Genomic DNA, 21,469 nt, shown 5'->3' with positions numbered 1-21,469 from the left:
CTGGGTCGGTGCAAGAGTTTTGTGCCGCCCGCAGCGTGCTCCTGTGGCGAGGAGTGTCAAGGGAGCGCAAGGCAGAGGGCAGGCAGCTCTGGGCTGGCTCGGAGGGGCCATCAGCCCGGCTGGGACTGCCTGGGGAGGAGAGGAGGAGGAACAGCAGGGCGAGGGAAGGCAGACTGGAGCTGGCAAGGAGCTTGCCTGCTGGGTTCAAGGAGGGAGGCAGAGATGGACCCAGTGTCACAGAGAAGGCTCCAATTTTCCTAATGAATCTCCACAACTGAAGTGTAGCAGAGTAATAAGCATTAATGGGTCTGGAGGTAGCTTCTAGGGTATGTGGCTGGCACGTACCGAATAAAGAAAACTGAGTGAGTTTCGAACAAGATTGTTCATGTTTTTGGGGTCTGTCTAGTTATGGTAGTGGATGTTGTACCAAAACAGTAAGCCTAGTGGAAATGAGCATTCACAGTTTAGATGGGTACCGTATTAACCCTAACTGGACTGCTTCTGGTAGTGGAATGACTTTTTTCAGAGGCCATTTGAGCGCCCAAGCAGGGTACTGTATTGTGACAGGCAGTCACAGTGTTATTTCCAATACAGTGGCTGATTATTCTCTTTTTGGCCCTGGGCAAGTCACTTAACCCTCTGTCTGTTTCTTCATCTGTAAAATATATTATGGATATTTATCAGTCTCACCAGGACTGATTGTTTAATATTTATAAAGTGCCTAAAGGATTAGAAGCTTAATAAAAGTAGCTAATACATATCATTTTAGATTGATTTTATTTACTTGATTTTTTTCCCCTACCTTCTATTGAATGAGATGCTGTCTTGTAGCCTCTTACTGCCATTCCTGATCAGCTGGACAGGTCACATTTGGGTAACTTCAGGTTCATTTTCTTCTTTTATTCCTAGTTCCTATAAACGCTTTATCTCCTTCTTCCTTCTTTTCCCTCCCTTTTTTAATTTAGAGATGAAGAGATACCATATGTTGCTAGATCATGACATAAATATATTTAAGTGCTGCCATCATTGTTAGTTTATCGGCCTTTCCATTATAAACCCTCTTGTTCAGGGGTTTATAACTCTGGCATTATAACGTGCTTCAGGCTGAAACTTGACATTCATTTTTTCCCTCTTGATTTGCTTTAAATCCTTCACTCTTCTTAAGTTAAACTGGAGATTAGATACATTAGTTATAGTTATACTAGTTGTATAAATTATGATGCAGCAGTAGGCATTTTAAATAGGATGTAAATCAGAGAAGTAGAGAATTTTCTCATTGTTAAACTGTGAGCCTGGGAGTAGAAATCTGGGATTCTTTTCCTGAGTATGTCCCTGGCTTGGCATATGACTGCTAAGAAATTATTTAACCTCTTTCCGCCTTGGTCTTTTGACTGTGTATTGGGATAATGACATTTCTTACTTCACTGGTGTATTGGGAAGCTTAATTAATTAGAATTCATAAAAGCACTGAGATTCTCAGGTGAAAGGTGATGAAGTGTGAAGTATTTTTAAGGAGTCTTAACGAAAAATCAGTGCGCCTGCTCTTCTGCGTCTGTTGCCTGTTGTCCCAGATCAGTGCTTAGAGCTGTGCGGTCTGTGGCTATACGTCATTTAGGCTGAGAAACCTTGTTCGTGTAGTGAGGGATGCTTGCCGAGTTTCCTCTCTTCAGGATTTCTGTTGTCAGCTGTTAGTTCAGCATGTCCTATCACATGTTGGTTTCCTAGGATTGACCTAGACTGGCATCTTCATTTACAGATCTCTTCTTTGGACTGTGGTGCTGTGCTCAGGGAGAGAGAGGTTCTTGGTGGTGGCTAAATGTGAAATGATCTTTCTCCTTATAATTTCAGGTTGAAGTCTTGGCCCCTGAGGATGCTACATTTGGACACAAGGTGTGTAGTTCGATGCAGTTTTGTTACATAGGTCCCATCAATTCGAACTGTTGGATGTGTTGTCACAGAAGAGAACAGTTTTCAGCCTGAGAATTCAGGACCCTGTGACTTATATCCATCAATTCAGAAACTTTCCCTTATGTGTGGTAGTCTGAGAATGACACATAGACTGTCTAAATCCTGTTACTTGGTATAAAACCCGTGAGGAAGTTTTACTTGCAGAAGCCTATGGAACGTCAGCTTTGTAGTAACTTTTGAGATTGGCCTGGTCCAAATGCTGGATTTGTTCTCGTTCCATGGATTTGCAGCTCAGAAATTGTAGTCGTTATCTGCTTTGCAGTCTGCTGAGTAAGCCACTTCGTTGATGGTCCTTTTTCACAGTGCATCTCAAGTAGAAAGTAGTGCATTGAACAGCTGCATCACCCTGTGTTCAATTGTAGATCAATGTATGGCACACAGTGTGCGTGTTGGAGAGGCCGCTTTAAACCTGCTCTGCTAAATGGATGGGCTGTATCCTAGTTATTGCTCAAGTTTCTTTGGCCAGTGAGCATTCTGGTGACAACCACGGTTTTAATTGAGCGCTAATAGCAGATGATTTTAAGCAGGGCAGATTGTGTGTAGGCTATATCTGCTTAGCTAGAAGGAGAGTGGGGAGTGAATGGGGAAGGGAAGAAGGAGATTGTAGGAACAGTAGGCTAAATCATGACAATGAAGAGTTTCCTGCTGCTGAAGGCCCACATGCTGTGATACTACTGCAGGTGAGAAAATAGCAGTGCTATTGCTATCAAGGTTAAAAAAAAAAAGAAAAAAGATGAAATAAGTTCTCCAGTTTTATATAGAATACGAAAAAATTAACCAACAGAAAAAAAAAACCCAAACTTTTGAAGCACTTAAATATTCATGATGCCAGATTTCACATTGTGTCCATATTGTACGTTTTTATGTTGATACGTGATAAAGTGATTTAAATAAATTATTAAAAAACAAACAGAACTACTCCAGTATTATTTGAAGTATTTAACATACGGCGGTCTGCAGTATTTTCTGGGTTTTATTTAATACCCAGCCTGCATACAGAATATTCCTTGAATAGTTAATAAACTTGGAGGGTCAGCTCTTATGAACTCATCTTCATAATCCTTCAGACTCGGTGGGTACACAGAAATGTTACTGAAGATTATTGTAGCCAGTTGCTCTCACAGCTAAAGCACTGTGGAGGAAGCTTCTTACTTGTTTCATGGCTAGACTTGCAAGCTGTTTTTCAGTCTTTGAGTCATCTGATGGACATCCTTTGAACCTCCTTTGTATTATCAAAAGTTGTAAGAATTTTTCTCGTACTAGGCTTCAGTTTCACAGAACTGAATCGTTACTCTTGCCGACTCTTAACATCATCCTCCAGAGTCTCAAGCAACTTTTCTGGAAGATTCAGCTTCAGAACAAACAGGGTCATCTTACTCTCTTAAAACAGTAGCTTCATGTTATGTAGTGAACTGTATATGTCTAGGAATGTCATGTACTTTTTATCAATCAAGAAGAAAGGTAAATGTTCATCCCAAATGTGTTAATTCCAGAATTTATCTTAGCTGTCTAGGCATGCTGTGAAAGCACTTTCTTTCCTCCTCTCCCTTAAGAAATGCTTCCTTTACTGTCTGTCTCAATGACGAATAAATGTTAGTGTCTCTGTTACATCAAGTGTCTCTGTTACATTAACAAATGAGTTGGTATGCCCACGGAGAATATGTATGAGCACCATCTTTTTAATGAAAAGTAATTCTAGTTTTATAAATCAGAAAATAAGTAGGTATGATGAACACCAGATAAAACAGATGAGAAGGATGTAAGGCTAAAAGTTTCCACGATGTAATGCTTTCCTTGACCCCAGCTTTTAGCCTGCATTTCCCTCCAGGTCTGCTGGAGACTGTTGAAGGGGCTGTCTTTATGGGTTTGGGTGTAGCATATACCTCGGCTTGAAACATCGTAGGTCCCCTCTGCCTGCATAAGCAGAAGCATAATTTGCTGCAGGGGATGACTCTTCTTTTGACTGTATCCATTCCATCTGTCCTTAGACACTTATCACTTAGTTTTAGGCTTGTTGACAGGCTGTGTTGCCTGTAGATACTAGAACACTGGTTTAAAAACAGGCTATTTCTAGACTGCTAAAAGAGCTTACAGTGTTATCTGTTAGTCGTAAATTCTCCATGGTTTTAGCCTCATGGTAAATACGAGATCTGGCAGCAAATGGGGCTGTTTCCCAGGAAAACACTCTGAATGAGATGGCAGAACATTGTTTAGTTTTACTGTGGTGGTTGTCGGTGAAGTGAAGGTCTGGCCGGTGTAGTCTGCCCCTAGGATAGTTGAGTCTTTGATGATAAGTGCACGTAAAAATCAGCTACAAGATGCTTTTGGTGCAAGATACGCATATTGATTTGGACAAAATAATTTTTATTTTAGAAAAGAAAAACAAAAGCAAAAATAGTTTTGCACTGTCAAAATACCCAGGAAAGAGGCACCTTGAAGTACCAAATCTTAACTGCTGAGCACAGAACAGATGCAAATTCCAGACCAGTAGCAAAAGTCCTTCAAAATGTTCCCTCCACCTCACCTTTTTAATAAGAAAACAGTCTTCTCAGAACAAAGGTAGAATGAATGTAAGGCATTTATTGGAGTAAAATGGAGATTTTAATACAAACAACTTCTTTTTTTTTTTTTCCTTTTGGTGCATGCGAGACCAGTATTCTTTAATGGACCATGAAAATGTAAGCAGCTTTTCAATCAGTTTAAATTAAAGTTGTGGTTTTATAAGTAAAAAGATGCACAGATTTGACAGCATTGCTGTCCAAACCTTTCGTTTGGTTGAGTAGTAGGAAGCAAAACCATTCAGCTTTCTTTGCAACTAATTTTGCAGAAGGAGGAAGCTGTTAGCGTGCTGTAACAGCTTTTTCGGAGATGGTACACGTGGTGTTCAGTTTAATTTACACATTCATTGGTGTGTGTGTTTGTATGCATGTTTGTTTCTTAAAGAAAAGAAAAAACCTAAACATCCAGCTTTTGACTGATCCTTCTGCCTCAATACTTAGAAGGATTGTGATATATGCATGGTGGTGTATGGAGAGATGTAGGGGAAATGACCACCTAGCAAATCACAAAGAGCTGATGGGTGATCTGGGGCAGACTTAACAGTTATGCCTTGTTCATTCAAATTCTGCTGAGTATAAACTTACATATATAATAAGTTTCTTGAAAACCGTAGTTGCCAAGAAACTAACACACAGTAAGAGTGAATAGATGAAGTGGTATCTGCCCGAGTCTGCAGCCAACACACAGGAATGTATTTCAAAGTTGGAAACTGCTTCAGTCCCATTAATCTTATTAAAGCCTAATGATGACGTGTAAAAGACTAACAGTACCAATTTATTTTGTGTTTATTCTAGCTGGAATAGGAAGATAGATTTCAGCAGATGGGACCAGTGTTCCCAGATGGTAGAGAAAATTAGGAGGGATACAAAGATGTGAAAAAGAAAGGAAAAAAAGAATAAGGTGCACAGCACAGAAATAAAAGGTTTAACCATTTTGAATGATGCTGATTTAAACATGAAAACAATGAACAAATAAAAATAACAGCATCTTGAGTTTTCTTAAATCCTCCTAAGAGATTCAGATGCTCGGTTTCCAGAAGAACATTTTAATCCCTGAGGTAGAATTGAAAGTCTTAGTTTGAAAGCTTAGTTATTATATAAAGATTTAACCCACATTTTATTGTTGTAGGAGCCGCATATTGGCATCAGTTGGAGTTACAGTGTCGAATGCAGGTAGCACATACTCCGTACAGGCTACAAATGGTGTTTGGCCCTATCTAGAGAACGAGTTGCTTGGCTTTTTAAATATTTGGGCTTGGTTTGCTCTCTCTCCTTTCCCTCCCCTTCCCTAAGGCTTTTACTGTCAGCATCTACCTGACCCAAATAACGTAGGGTAGAGGAGGCTTCATTCAGTTAAGCAGGGTGAGATCACCTCGTCCACGTGTCTCAACCTGTCTGTGGACGTGTAAAGTGCCATAAGCTCTGTTTGCAGAGACGGCCGCAGAGCCCGCCTACCGCAGCTAATGCCGAGGTGCAGTGATCCCAGCTTAGTACAGCATTAATATAAATAAGTTTGTTAATGGCAGTCCAGCAGCTACATGTCAGAAGGCTCACAACTTTGTGCAACAGGAAAAGAGACACTTATGTTCCCACAGTGGGGGAGCTCCACCAAGAACAGGACTCTCTTATTTGGTAGTGAGCTTTAATCCTTCCATTGTGTGTCGTTTTAAGCTGTGTTGTGATGTAATTGGCTTAATCATTACTATTATGTTGCTTTGCACAAGTTAAGATTGTAATTTGACATATGGAAATGAATGGCAACTGGATTAGTGATTTGCAGGTGTCATTTAAAAACGGGGCAGGGAAGAAAGCCTTTCATATTTTGCAAGCAGCATGTTTGCTAATGTACAGAGGCAGAATTAACTACACAACTGCATCTCACGCTGCCTTGAAGTAGGAGCGAGCCTCACCTGTTCGTTTCTGGGACTGTGCTGCTTGGGTTGAGAAAAGAATGATTCCTGATGGGTACATTCACTGTAGGAGTGATTTTACGTTTCTTTTGCAGAAGACAAATACAGGAGAAAAGCTTTCTTTTTGATCGAGAAATCAGCATAATGGAGACACAGCTCTATTAAAGAAATGCAGCAGGGGTGGCATTTCTGATGTGGCTGTGTCTGCGTGGTGGAGCGTTCAGCATTGTTCATGGAACCAGTCGTATTTTGTGACATGGCATAAAGTGATGACCTCGTCTCCTTAATTTAGTAACTCTGGAAGTTGTCGAGAGAATCTATTCCTCAGTCTTTCTAAGTATGTGCTGCTGGGACGCATTTTTTTAATGTTCTTTCTCTGATACACTGTTTTAAGAATCAAATGTACTTAAGAACTAAAATATCTTTGTTTTTTCCCTCCCAAACACGCTACTTAACTTGAGTTTATTAAGTTGGGGTTGGGTATTTTGTTTCATTTGGTTTATTGGTTGGGATTTTTTGCTTGAGTTTGTTTTGTTTCTTGCTTTCCTCCACCTTGCAAATGCTGCTTTATTGCAACACTCAGCACATCATGGTGCGTCTTCCATAGCCCACTTATTTTCACAGTCCCAGACAGCAGAAGTTCAAATCCTGAGGGGAAATTGAGCTGCACAGGGTAGCTACGTGTCAGCTTCCTGGTTTGAAGCATAAAACACTAAAGAGGATCCATGGCTGACTGAGAATTACGACTGTGCAAATCTAGAAGGAAACTGTTGTTCTAGCTGTATCCGTAACACAGAAGCCTTGAGATAGGAGATTGAGATGCCATTTGAGAAATTCGAGAAAACGTCTTCTCAAGAGATTTTTTTTTCTTCATTTTATTATTAGTAGTATTACTATTATTATTCGTATTAGCTCGATTGCAACAAAACAGTACTTGCTTCTTGGAAAGAAGGAGAAAAGAAGCCATTGAAGGAGAAGAAAAAGTAGGCATTAAAAATTGTTTTCTTTTATCGCCCGCCTTGTTTAAGCTTGCTTTCTTTTGTTGAAGAGTCTGAGCAGCCTCTGCTTCTGCCATCTGGTGGTTTCTAATAAAAGTTGCATCTTCAAAGCCAAATTAAATTGTTTTAAAGCCAATTAATCCTTTTCAGAAGAGGATGTTTTCAAGTGTCTGAATTATCTCTGTCTTGATATGTTGACACTTGGAGTGTCTATGTGTGTGCTTAGTATATGGGAAAATACAGAGAAATGAGCCTTCATTTACATCTGTCTGTGCGCTGTTGACTTAGGTAGGAATCTGGGGGTTGTAAATAAGATTTTGGATTTGTTTCAGCTTAGGAGAACTAGATATTCATATTAGCCCCTAGTGACTTCTGTTGTGCTGCTCAGAGCAGAGTTAGGATTACATATTTCCCCAGTTCTGTTGATGTTGTTTTCTTTGTGGAGTTGTTTCACCTGAGGTGTTCAGATGACTCAAAGAATTTCCCAACCTCCTTTTGTTGAGTCATTTTTACAGCTGTGTTTTAAGGTTGCTGAAGTCTTATGAGTGCCCTCTGCACTGGGTGTTTTCTAAGAGTACCGAATGATATTATAGCAGGGAACAATATTCTTAGGGACCCCTTAGAGCTGTGTCAAAGTGTTTTGAAGTAGTTATGTTAAGTAGCAGCAACTTGAACATGTTTCTGCCTAGACCTATGCATATCACTGCTATGTTATTTGGGAAAATTCAGGAACATGCAAAACCAAGCAATTGTGATCATATTTTAGAAATTTCATCTACGTAATCAATAGTCCTTAATATGGGGTAAATTTTGTCTCAATAAATATCTCTGTGGTTTGGTTTTGTTGTTTGATTTTGGGTGGGGTTTTTTTCCCCCAATTAGTTTTATACAAATTAAGAGGCACACCAAGAGAATTAGACCTGTAAGTTCCTCTCCATCCGTTCTGCAGTCCCGACTGTGGTCCAGCTTTGTCCTGAGTACTGTGGGCTGTACAGGAGTGCACCTAACCACCTTGAGTAGGTAAGGTAAAATCAGTACCCGGTGCAGTATCCCATCAAAATCCATTCCAGACAGCATCTGCTTGTTGTGGTGCCCCACTCCTCACGGCTCGCTCCTGCTGCTCATATAGAGAGGATTTTAAAGTTCTGTGTGGGGATGGAAAAAAGTGAGGGCTTCTTAGAGGTCCTAATGCCTCCTTGTGCTGTGGATGTGGATCTGGACAATTATAAAACAATCTTGCATGAAGAAGAAAAGACAAAATGATGCATAGAATAGGAAGAAAGGTCATATATTGGCCGAGAACCCCCAGATGTGAGAACGTCAAGGTACGCTGGATAAATGGCATAGTAACAGTTGTTTTTTTCCCTCCTTGTACCCTGTAGACCACACTCCTGGACTACAGTCTCAGGAAAGACAAGACCAGGCAAGGCTTTAGGAAGGAACTGTCTTGTGTAGCAGTGTCCTTGTGCAGGTACAGCGTGTCAGGCTTTCTTGGATATTCCCTTGTCTCTTCTTTTGCCAGTGACCCAAACGTGTCAAATGCTCCTTGTCAGCATGAAGCATCTCGCGATGCTGGCAGAATAAATAGTGATGTCCACAGGGTTAGATTTAGGCACATGAGTATGTAGTAACATTTGTTTTACAAAGCTCCTGAGCCTCTGTGGCAAGCTGGTGTGAGCTCAGCTGGTGAACATCAGCCTTCCTTAGCACCCTTGAACATCACTGTCCTGTTTTGCCCAGCACCTGCAAACAGCTGGGATTAGTGCTAAGAAAGTGTAACCTGCTAGCTTTCCTCTAGCAGCATCTCTACTTTTGGGCATACATAAACACGATGAACAGCCTTCATCTCCAGTACTACGCAGTTTGTTATTAAGGTGCAGATGGGGCCATGCTTTGGGTTTTGAGATGAGTTTAAAGCCCCCACCACCTTTCTGACAGTACGAGGGGGCAGAAATCAGTGTGCAGTTTTGAGAAACAGATGTGTATGTGCTTCAATGCAACTATTAAGTATTTGCTCAAGTGATGTCTGTAAATAAGAAGGCTTGGCAACTGGGTTTGTTTTTCTGATTCATGAGTAGTGCCCTCTTTGGGCACTTCCATGCCAATTTAGGTTGCCACTTTATCGAAATGAACTGCTGCAACCTTGAATTGTCCAGCTTTCGTGGCAGCAGCCGCAGCAGTCCATACTTCCCTCTCCTGCTTTTTTGAAGAGATGACTTGTAGTATGGTTTGCCCTTTCCAAACTCCCTAAAAAAGCCAGAAGAGTACGGAGTTTGATGCTTTCATGGTGGGAACACGCATCGCCTTGAGGGTTTGACTGAACCCACAACCCAGCACTTCACACCAGTCACTAAGATGTGGCGATAGAAGTTACCACAAAAAAACAATAAACAAAAAAGAATTTATTTTCTCAGCGTTCCTTCCATAACTACATTTTTAACTGGTGGGAGCACTTGGGCGGCCTGACCCTGGTGTGCCTGAGCTGTCTGCCAGCATCTGGCTTAGGGTTCTCCCCGCCTCAACTCTTAACATGTAATGCGGGTGATGCTTGCCTGGTGCAGCGGGTCCTTTACAGTTCTGTGTGGCCTCTTTGATTTATACTGCTGGTTTGAACTTTGAGGGAGTATCGTATTTACCAAGAAGTGATCTAGCAATCGGAACACAATGTTTGCTTGTAAATACCTGCACATTTTAAATGGATGTTGAGGCAGGTGGTCTCTTTGGGGGTGGGAAGAGGGCAGGACAGAGTATTTGCAAATAGTTTGCTGTTCCTTCTTGATTAGGAGAGCAGGTTAGACCAGATTTCTTTTTCTTCTGTAAATTCTACCTGATTGCACAACTGGTGGGACCAGAACTGCTCCCTCCAGCAACCAACCCCACCTTGCTACAGGAAGCATGCTCTGATTGATTTTGTGACTTAAAAAACAACAACAAAGAAACCACAAATATTTATATTTTTAAAAAAAACTACGGTTCATTTGGTTTTTTGGTTTGTGGTTTTTGAGGGGTTTTTTTGCATAGCATTCTTTTTTAACAGCATGAAATACACGTATAGAAAAAGATTCAATTTCTGCTTCGTGGCTGCTTCCCTTGATTGCATAGTTGGCTTGTTAAAACTAATGCCAGGGTTGAAGAATAAGAATTGCAAAGAGGAACGTGAGAAAGTTGTTGGGTAGGCAGATGTGATTTAGGTTTTCATTTTCCCCTTTTTTCCCTGGGACAGGGTCAGGTGTGTATCATGCTTCTGAGCTGTGCTTTGCTGGAAAAAGGGCTGTTGACATGTGGCAGAGGTCAAAGAGGAAAAAACAATGACAATAATACAGAATCTCAGGCTTTTTACTGAACGTACGTTTCTTTTACGGAAAACACCGTTTTGTAACTTTGAAGCTTCAATTATTCCATTGTTCAGTTTTTAAGAATTTCTCCTTGTGTGACAGGGTTTTCTAGTGAATTGGGATTTTGATGGATAATTTTATTACATTGGAAGGACACTGGGAAATCTTGTTTTTCAAGACCATTTCTTTGATTTTCTTGGTGAACAGATCTTAGTATTTTCTAATACTGAAAGATCAAGATTACAGATGGTCTCAGCATGATTTTCCTACTGTTGCAACGCTTTAAATTGTTTAATATTATATACACGTAAACTATTGTGATATATTTCTAATGTTGCAATCGTTATATGTGGTGTACGATTTTATTACTAAATCCTTGCTACTACCTGAAATAGAAAGCAGACGGATTTACAGTCTCTCTAGTAAAATTTGCCTTAACATTTTAATCTGAAGCAAAATAAGCATCATTCGTACTGTTCAATTTAATGTGACTGTCTGTTTTCATTCCACTGGCTGATTCCTCCCCCCTCCCTTTATCAAGATCTATTCGAATCTCCCTGAGCCTCCTGTGAAACTTCCTCACCGTGTTATTCCTTGTGTCAGAACCGATGTACCGATTACCTCGTAAATATAATCTGTATCTAGAGTGGTTTTATGACTTCAGTCCTTGTGCAAGGGCTGTGCTCCAGTGGAGTGGTGTACACCTTAGAAACACCGTGGGAAGGGCAGTTAGAATTCATACTAATTTAAAAATTAATAAATGTATTTTGAGAAATGTGTTAACTGCAGTTTATGAAAGGAAGCAATGAAGTGAATCATGTGGAACTGGCTTTTGTCACATCTAAGTAGCTAAATGTCATTATAGCACATATGATTGCGTGCAAAAGCTTTACAGTAATGTAGGTATGGCTGTTTATATGCTTATTAACTTGTAGTTTTTTAGCTGTGGTGTGTGCAGAATGCTGCTGAGGTCAGAGTTGTTAAGCTGCCCCAAATAGTACTCAGGGAAGGAATTGTTTTAGCTAAAGCTTTCTTGGGTTGGTTTGGGTTGGTTTTTTTTTTGTTTTACCAGCAGTGTCGTGGAAAAGGATCTTGAAGGAGAAACTTGGGGACACTGGGCTTGGAAAAGGCCTGAAATTAAGGAAAGTAGGATTTGAACTGGTGTCTTTGGTGGAACAAATGTTGAATATGGGCATGATACTCTTAGGATCTGGTGCGTTGCCTGGCTTAGTTATACAGAGGTCTGAAAGTGAGAAGGAGAAGTTCAAACTTGATACAGTGAGCAAGGGGAAGCTAACGGAGCACATTAAAAATGCAAGCTGACCTAGATATACTGGTGAATGGTGCCATGCGGTGTGCAGCTTTATATGGCAGGCTGCAGCGTCTTGTTGACCAGAACAAAGCTGAAAAAGCTGAAAATACTGCGCTGGTTACAAATCCAAAGAAAAGATTGAAGAATTGGGCCATTCCTGTTCCGTCTTACAGGTGGCGTTAAGAAAAACACCACTTTTTCACTATGAAAGCAGCTATTGATTTCTGTTAAATATATACAACATTTGTTCAGAAAAAAAAACCCCTACAGAAATTACTTCTGGGGAATGATCAATGTGCGTGTCCTATTGCCATCAGTGTGTGTCTACTTCTGCTGTCTCCTACCTAAGCTACATGTACACGGGAGCCTGGCAGATGGAAGAAAAGTTGTAGTATTATGCCAGCAGTTAGTTGACCAGAGCTAAATTCTTTCTGGAATATGATGAAATTCAGTATGGGAAAGGGTAGCAGAATCCAGTCATTAGTTTCATGCTACTTTTAGTTCCACATTAACTTTGAAGAAGTATTGTAAGAGGTGTCAAAGTATCAGAAAACGTTCATATGATATTACTTTCCAGATAATGAATATTAAAATAGCTTTTAGCTGCTGTTTGAAACTTGATGGAAAGTCATTCATTTTTGCATTGAGGCAGTTTCAGCTTGGAATGATTATCTTCACTTATTTATAAATACCAAAAAAAAAGCTTACAGAGGAAATGTTGAGTTCTCCCCACCCGTGCATTTGCCTTAGCCTCTGCTCGAACTGTGTAAGTGCAGGCATATATGATTGGTATATTATATATTTTTATAGGACTAGGAGGTTTAAAATTGATTTTTTTAGGGCTCTAAGTTATAATGTGTTTTCAGTTGGTACAATAATAATAAAAAAGGCTGGCATGTACCTGTGATGCATTTGATTCCTCCCTGCAGTGACTCATTGTGGATCTCTTACAGCTAAGTGCTTGTTCCTTGTGATCAGAGGAAAATGCTACACACCTTCTGCTTCGTGCCTATTAAATTCAAGTTTCTATTGTAGGCAGCATTACACAGCTATCTTGGAGAATTAAAGGAGAAAAAAATACCAGGAACAGTAACTGAAGTGGAAATTTTAAAAGCCGCTTTGTTCCCCCTCAGCCCTAATGTCAATGTTCAAGGCATTTCAGTTTTTGTGCTTGCCTCTTCCAAATATACAAATTTTTCCCTCCTCCTGTTCAGAGCTCTCCCGCCTTTGGTACCCTGATGAAATCAGTGACCATAATGGCAGTTACTCTTTTCTCTCTTCTGGAACCTAAATGATGGATACCAACCTTTTTTTTAGTCTTGTTATGCTAAACATAACATATAGTTCCTGTGTGCGGACCCATATTTTGAGTTGAAGAAGGGATTGTTTTCTCTAATTTTGTTACCATTTCCCCCCCGTCGCCTTTTTCATTCCCTGAGGGAATGGTCTGGAGAACAAAGTGTCCATGTTCCTGGGAACAGAAATAGATTGTTCCATTCATAATTTAGTGATCTATTTCTGTTTGGCAAAGTTAAGCACATGCTTATCTTCAGGTCTGTGATTAAATCTCACTGACTCCAGTATAACTTAAATGCTTTGCAAAACTGTGGCTTTTATTCCCATCTCGCCATCGCACCATTCCTTCTGTCACTGCTCTTTTTTGCCTTTTTTTTTCGCCCTCCTCAGCCGTGCTGCAAGTTGACTGTGCTTAGTGTCAGCAGTTTATGTTCTGCATGTTTAATGAAGGCCGTGGCTCAGCTCAGCATAGCCCTTCCCCTTACGCTAACAGAATTTTGATAAATGAGATTTCCTTGTGTGGAGAGCTGAGAAGGGGCTTTGACGGGAAAAGGCAGGGCATGAAATCAGCAGGTGTCAGGGTGTGCAAATTATAGGCATTTTAAACCAAAAACAAAATAAAGAACTTGTTATGACTAACCGTCTTCAAAATGTGTATATTCCTGCGAAGCACAAAAAGGGTCTAACAATATACCAGCAAAACAGAACTAAATTCAGTAAGCAGTAATCTGAATCAATATATTTCTACCTTCCTTTTTGCTCCGTATTCCCTACGACCTCAATTGTCAAAGTGTGCTGTAAAAGCAATTGGATTACGATAATCATTGCTGAATGTAGCACATGGAAATACATTTCAGTGGTGGTTTATATCCTGTGTTGATGTAAACCATTAGAAATTCTCCATTTTATGCCCACTCAAGTTATTGACTGCAGTAGAATAACAGAGGGAACTAGTTGCAGAGATGAAAAGAAACTGCCAGCAGATACTGGAAGAAACCTTTTCAACTGAGGTACATTTCTATGATCCTTCCTCCTTTTTCAGTTCCATTTTCATTTTTCTTATGCTGCTCACTACGTTCCTTCCTCGCCCCCAGCTCTTTCAGTCTTCCTCCTTCATGCAGATTTCGCTTGTTCAGTGACCGATCTCCTATTCAGACTGTATTGCTGTGTAATTTAAGAAAATCTTTCCGTGTGCTCGCATGTGCCACTGAGGTACTGGATTGTTGAAATAACATCAGACTCTTCACTGGAGATTATAATCTGACACGAATGATTGAAGGCCAGAAATAGATCCTGCAGACCTAAAACTGGAGCTATTTTATTACCTCATCTAACGTTTCATGGAAGTTTCTGCAGCTGTAGTGGATTAGAGATGAATTGTTTTTATTGGAGAGATCAAGAGAGAGGACAGTTGGTATGGTTATAATAATTAATAAATAACACCGTTAATTACTGTGCTGGCTCTCCAGTATGTTCAGAGATTAATTTAAATCAATTTGTGCTTGCTTCTATTAAAATACTCAAAACTGTATTTTTATACACACAGAAATATAAAATACATATATACACAAACCTGTGTATTTAAATATATAATTTTATTTCTTATAGATTGGTTTAGTTAATTAGTTTTTTTCTGGGTTTTGGCAGGGTTTTTGCATGGCTTTGAAGCAGGGATAATTGCAGGTCTAATTTCTTCAGAGGTTGGTTCGTGCCGTACCTGTGAGCTAAATCTTTCTGTGATGTCTGCAAAGAGTTCCTCAGGATTTTCTGCTCATCTCCAACCGCCCTCTTTTCCTCCTGTCAGCCGAGTGCTGATGGGGCCCCGGCACACGTGGGAGAGGCTCGGAGTTGCACATGATCACCCACTGGCATCTTCTGGTGTACAAATTTTCTCTTACGGAGAGTGTATTTTTTCCTAATTAGTAAGATACACTCTTCATTCTAATGCCATCTCGTCCCAAATTTATATAGAAAAAAATAGGCTAGCACTTCTTTCTTTTATGTTTTCTAAAACATCTTCAGATGTTTCACAGCAAAGTAACTGCAGTTGCACAGGCAGTGACTTCCAACAGTAGCTGTAGATCTTATGTTGTACCTTCTCCATATTTTACAGTGTAACTTGTAGTACACCCTTTTAAAATCCTGAATTCCAATCTCTTAGCCACCCTTGATCACAAAGAGTATTTACAGACATGTCTGGGAGGTGCTCGTGACTGGATGGCAGGCAGGCAAAGTTCATGATTCCTGTAAATTGCAGCCAGAAAAGGCTCTTCCACAACACATGATCAGGCCTTTGGGGCCATTGGACAACTGTGATTGCAGGTGCAATTAGTGTCCCTTCTCTTGCTTTTACTGTGTTCAGGGCGGAAGAGTTTGGGAAGGGCAGCAGAAGAGCTGGGTGTGAGTGCAGCATTCCCTGTGCTGTGCATGGGTAACGTGCAACAGTCGTATCCCCAACAGATATAAATGGTCTTAGTTGAACAAAGGGAACCTGTGTTAAAAGGCAAAACCAAAACTATGGTCATTCTGCCTTTCAGAGTTAAACGCTGTTTATTTTGCCTTAAAATGTAGGGAGTTGGGTGAAGAGTGGTTACATTTTTTTTAATCCCTCATCACTAAACCCCAGTAAGTGAGGCCCAGCAAGGTTTCCTTTCACTAGCTGCGATTTACTTCCTTCAGGCTACCAGGCAGAATTAAACCTTCAGTCCAGAAGAGGAATGTTTCAAAAATATGTAATACATTATTTTTTGCAGGAATTCCTAAAATAATAGATTATCTTGTGAAATAATTGCAAGTAATTGCGAACAACAGTTTATATGGTATCACCTATTATTTGGTTTTAGGTTCTTTTTCCCTGCTGCAGCTCTTGCCATGGTTTCTTTTTGTTGCTCTTTACCGTGAATACACGTTTTATGAAAAAGCACTGCTCACTGAGATTTGGAGATTAGTTTATGGTATTTTGCCATGATGCAAAGTAATTATACTCTAAACTCTGACAGACAGTGTAATTTAGAGATTGCATTCCATACATACCCTTCCATCGTGTTCTGGCAAAGGCTGTCCTTCTGCTAAATCTGATAAAATATAAAATTCAAATCCCAAATGTGCACATGCATAAAAAACAACCATACCAAGGATGCCTGTCGCTCCGTGGCGCTGGCCAGGATCTTGGGTTCTTTACCTTTACATTATCAGAATGCAAATTACTGTGTGATAAACTGCAGCGTTAACCTTACTCCTGGGGGAGCGCTGGCTTCTCCAAGCACAGGCTGCACTCTGTGGGCTGGGTGCCACAGCTCTGTCGAGGCCAGGGTGCCACACTGGGCAGTAGGCTCCTGCTTAACCTCAAATATGTCAGCAGCCCTCAATTAGAGGTCTTTTTCAAATGCGGAGTTATTTGGAGCCTGAAGTCTCACCAGAACTGGGGGCTGTAGTGTGCAAAATCTGAACTGAGCTTTTGGTGAGGTCCAGATGATTGCTGCAGAGGAGAAGGGTAAGCCTTCTGGTTTTTCCGCTGGCACATTTTAAGGTAAAAGGGAGAAAAAAAAAAGTCTATGAGGTCTAGACTGATTTCCAGATCTTTCTCCTGGTTAAAATTGTCTCTTCTTATTTTAGTCTCGCACTTCCAATTTTGTTCTGCAAAGTTATTTGAGTTCAGCATGTTCTAATTTAGAACTGAAGGATGGTTTTCGCTACACTCAGATACATACAATCACTGTACCGCGGTCTCCTTGCATACTTCAGAGACTCAGAATGTCTCACTCCAGGGCTTGCTTCCCTAAAGGCTCATCTCTTCTCCATGTTTTGATAAGGAGATGAAAGGTGCAGAGAAGGGCTGCTTTTGAATGGAAGGAAGTTCATTGTCTTGATCTTTGATTTATCTCCTTATCTAGACGTAGAATATTTTACGCCTAAATATTTTAGTAATTTGGAGGAAAGAATTGTGAAGTAATACGTTTTTCTAAATTTAATTTTCAAAATACCAGCAAGCTCACTACATTCTGGACATGCAATCTCACAGTGCAGGGAGTTCGAGTGAGCCACTCAACTATGTAAATTGGTCGAACACCAGTCAGTAGATTGAAGTGTAGGTATTTGCATATGTGCACGTGTATATGGCACTTGGTCTAGAAGAGAGTGGATTTGTTCTGCTGGAAACATGTTCAGCAAAAGTGAATATGACCATTGTGACATCTAGGCTAATCGGTTTAATAGCCAAAAAAAGAAAGAAAGAAAACGAAAGCAAGAAGCACCCCCAAATAGCAGGAAATAAGGTTTGAATGCAGTGTTACCTGTTAATATTTCAGAGTCACAGCTCCCCACTGTACAGTAAAGTTTGTGCTAGGAAGTGCATGTGGGAAAGCTAAGTTGGGTTTCTGTCAATTTTCATGCTTCTTTATGCATACACTCTGAATTTTCATGTTTTCATCGAGAAGATCTTGCTAATTTTTTTAAATCTTGTTCTGACCAAGTTATCTATAGAGCTGTACGTGCTCAACTGGAAGTAACAAAATCAGAGATTTTCTGTACCTTGGGTCAGTTTTGTGCATACCAGCCATATGGATAGCAAAAAGAGTGAACTTTCAGTGAAAATAAAGTAAGCCTGAGATTGTCATTGAGATTGCCCACAGCTCTGCTCGTTGCTTATGTGTCACTGCTGAGCTGTAAGAAAGAGTGTGATAAATTTAGGAGGAGTATTGCAGGTGCCAGTTTTAAGAGTTTCAAAAGGGCTGTGCAAACTTGAGATGCATGTCTCCGTCCCAAAGGTGGCACCAGCCATAGCTGAGCAAAGGAGAAAAGCTCCCATTTTCCAGTCATTGTGCAACAGTGGAAAGACAGTTTTCTAAAGGGAATTTTGAAAGTTAGTTTGATATTTGAAATATATTTAGAATCGGAATGTAGTGTTTCTGGGTTTCAAAGTGCTTTATAGTAATTTTTATTTGTATTTCTCTAGTAAATCGCCATCAAGGAATTATTATTAAGGTTATAAAAATAACAATATTAGTTGTTATTAAATTGGTTTCTATTCTTACATCCGTATGATCTTGCAAATCAGAAAGAAAGCAGGATTTTAAAACGGAAGCTGTTTTAAAGGGCGTCTGTGTTAGCATTTTTGTTCTGTAGTTGTATATCATCAATCCCTGACTAAAAAATACTTGGTAATACCTGGAACTAGTCTGTAAGGAATTCGAAGCTAGCTGGTGTGTTGAGCAGGTGTCTAGTTCCAAAATGCTATTCAGACATTCAGGGTTTGGAATATTTTTCAGGGAGAGAGTCAAAAGCTGGTTTTAATAATTCCTTTTAGAGGGAACGCTCTTTGTGACCACTCTCTGAATTCAGTTACTTTATGAATTTGTCTCATTTCTTTAACACTGTTTATGGAAGAAAACCATGGAAATTTTGCTAACCTGTCTTTAAGATGATGTAAGTTATTTAATAAGGTGGATTTTGAAAGTCCTAGATAACCAAAGATTATGTCATTTCCTTGATATGGTACGTATACTGAGAAATGAAATAAGCACATGTGCCTGCTTCCGTTCATGTGCATATAGCAAAGAAATGAGAATAGCTGTGTGTACAACTGATCGCTTGCCATATATTTGGAGTAATTCTTGTGATAAAGGGAGCTCTAAAAAATCCTATTTTTGAGACCATGAATGTTTTTCTTACAGTCTTCCAAGCAGCAACTAAAATGCAGAGTATTACACTCTCTACCAAGAACTCAGAACAACTGTATTTTCTCTTGGATGGAAAATGCCGTTACTTTGGAGACACTTGTATCCCCATGTCGTAGGTGGGGTTGTGCTGAAAGATCCATGGAAAAAATGAGGCATCATTCCTGTTAATGGTAGAATCCACCTAGCGTAGGAAGTCTTTTAAATTAAAAGAGGTTCCCGTTGTTTCCAACGTTCTTCTCAGATTTGAGAATTTTGGGGCTGGAACATAATGCGTATTTTCCCTGCTCTACTCCTACCCTCAAGAAAGAAGGAAGAGGGAAATGGGAAACCAGCGTTCTAGAGAAGACATGAGAAGACGTTTATCCTCCCAGCTTTGTCTCAGTGCTTCTTTTTCAGTGTGGAAAAGTAGTGACTGACTGTTGCTGCAATGTTACATGTGTGCAATTTATCAAAGCTTATGGGATTTTTACTTGGGTTACAGAAGGCCCATTAGTCATCAAGTCAATTGAACATAGGTCATAATTATTACACTATTAGAGCATTCTTGAAAAAGATAAATAAGTGTTCAGGCTGTAAGATCTGTTGGAATAAAAGTATTTTAATAAAAATGTCAGTATTTTAACATTCCTCAAGTTCTACAAAACAAATGTGAACCTGACTTCCAAATAAATGATAGTACTAAAATGGTGATAGAAGTTCAGTGATAAAGGGATACTGCTGCCTAACTTGTGGCAACATAAGCCAGTGCAGTTGGGCAGGAAGGGGGACTGTATTTCTGTCGGTTTCTCTAGGACTGTCCTTAGTGAGGACATGAAGAGTTTGCACGCAGGAGAGAATTGCTGTGTGACTAAACTGCATGCTTTCAGTAGTCTTTAAGTTGTAGTTTGAGTAGTAGGTTATGGTTTCCTGCTAACGACTTACTCCAGAGAATACATCTTCCCATCAGTTCTTGGACGTACCCAGTGTACCTTTTCTGCCAGCCATTCTTCTGCATTCAGACACCATGGTAATGTCCGCTACCAGCAGAGTAATGTTCGGAGAAGCAAAGACTAATTTACAGAATTCTCCATCATCGCTGTAGAGCTGAGGTTGGTGATATACTCAAGCTTCCCCTCCTCCCCACATGCTTTTTTTCTCTGACTCCGACGTTGTATAGTTTACATCTCTCTATTTTTATCGTTTGGCAGACAGGCATTGTCCAAAAGTATGAGAATGTGTCTCATAATGTGCAAGGCAGCTGCAGCATGTCACATTTGCACTTTCTAAACATCAACACAGAATTTCCCTTGCTGGATAGAAATTTGCATGCAGATTGAAGGCATTAAAATACTGTGTCTCTAGGAAATCTTGGTGCAACTTGATCCATTTGTTGCTTACAGAATTGTGGTCATGAAAGAGAGGAAATGTTTCCAAAATTTAGTTGTTTCAAGTAATGGAAATCTAGAAATTTCTTTTTAAGCAGTTTTTCGTTCTGGATGTTGGTGAAGGAGATTGTATAGCGTATTCCCCTTCCATTTGGAGTTCTGGGACCTTGTCTTATCAGCTGCTGTTTGCAGAGCCTTTCATATTTCCTATGGAAATTGCTTATTTGTACGTGATTTTGGATGTTGTTATTAGATTAATTATCCTTTTCTCAAAACTATGAACTACAGTATGTGTCTGGATGTGCCGTCGGGTAGGTAATATGCAGAACTTAGGCCGAGATTTTGATGGTACTGTGTGATGAGCCTGCTTTTTATTTGCTCCTTTGGATCAGCTGAGATCAGTCATGGTATAACATCATGTAGCATTTGAGTTGTGTGGTTTTAAGGATCATCTCTGTATTCTCTAGATTAGGTGCCTACCAAGAGGTCCTTTGGCAGATGTTATTGCAGAAGGTGTTAACTACCCCTAGCTACTTACCAGAAGCTACCAACCTTATAACAGATGGAAGTGTACCACAGCAGTCCAGCCAATCCCATATTGTAGTTTAAAACATGGATTCAGTTTGTTGGAGCGTTTGGGTGCAAGTTTACTTTCCCTTATCATGATTTTCCTGTAAAAGCAGCAGAGCGGCAAGGTAGACAGGTAGAACAGCCCTAACCAGCCCCAGCAAGGTCTGTTAAAATGGGGCTGTAAAAGCCCTTCGTCCCTGTAGGTGAAGCGAATTAAGGCTGCTTACACCTCAGAATACCTCATCAGTTCCTGGGAAGAGAAGACTTCCTGGGAAGGCTTTCCATCACAGGCTGCCAAATCCTTGGCTTTTTGGCTTTGCCAGGTGTATCCATTGAGAATTTAGGGAGACTTGCGTACTTCTGCAAAATTGGGTTTGGTGTTAGCCTGCTTCTTCACAGAGAAGTTTTTAATTTCATAAAGCTGGATGTCGGTGTTCGGGAGAACAGGAAGATAAAAAGGAAGAACAAAAGTAGAGCAGA

General features: G+C 40.1%; 1 protein-coding gene across 7 annotated transcripts in view; it reads left to right on the top strand.

Annotated features, from left to right (window-relative positions):
• ARID1B (AT-rich interaction domain 1B) overlaps positions 1 to 21,469 on the top strand; it is a 330,667-nt gene that overhangs the window by 182,551 nt on the left and 126,647 nt on the right. For 4 of the 7 annotated variants that reach the window (XM_030499916.1, XM_030499912.1, XM_030499914.1 and 1 more), the window contains exon 5: positions 1,849 to 1,890. The exons of the other annotated variants lie outside the window; for them this stretch is intronic. In XM_030499916.1, coding sequence (XP_030355776.1) covers positions 1,849 to 1,890 — 42 coding nt within the window. The remainder of the gene's footprint in view (positions 1 to 1,848; positions 1,891 to 21,469) is intronic. 7 annotated transcript variants of the gene reach the window in all.

This window comes from Strigops habroptila, chromosome 10, assembly GCF_004027225.2.
Source record: "Strigops habroptila isolate Jane chromosome 10, bStrHab1.2.pri, whole genome shotgun sequence".
NCBI classification, from domain to species: Eukaryota; Metazoa; Chordata; class Aves; order Psittaciformes; family Psittacidae; genus Strigops; species Strigops habroptila.
This window is presented reverse-complemented; position numbering and strand designations above follow the sequence as displayed.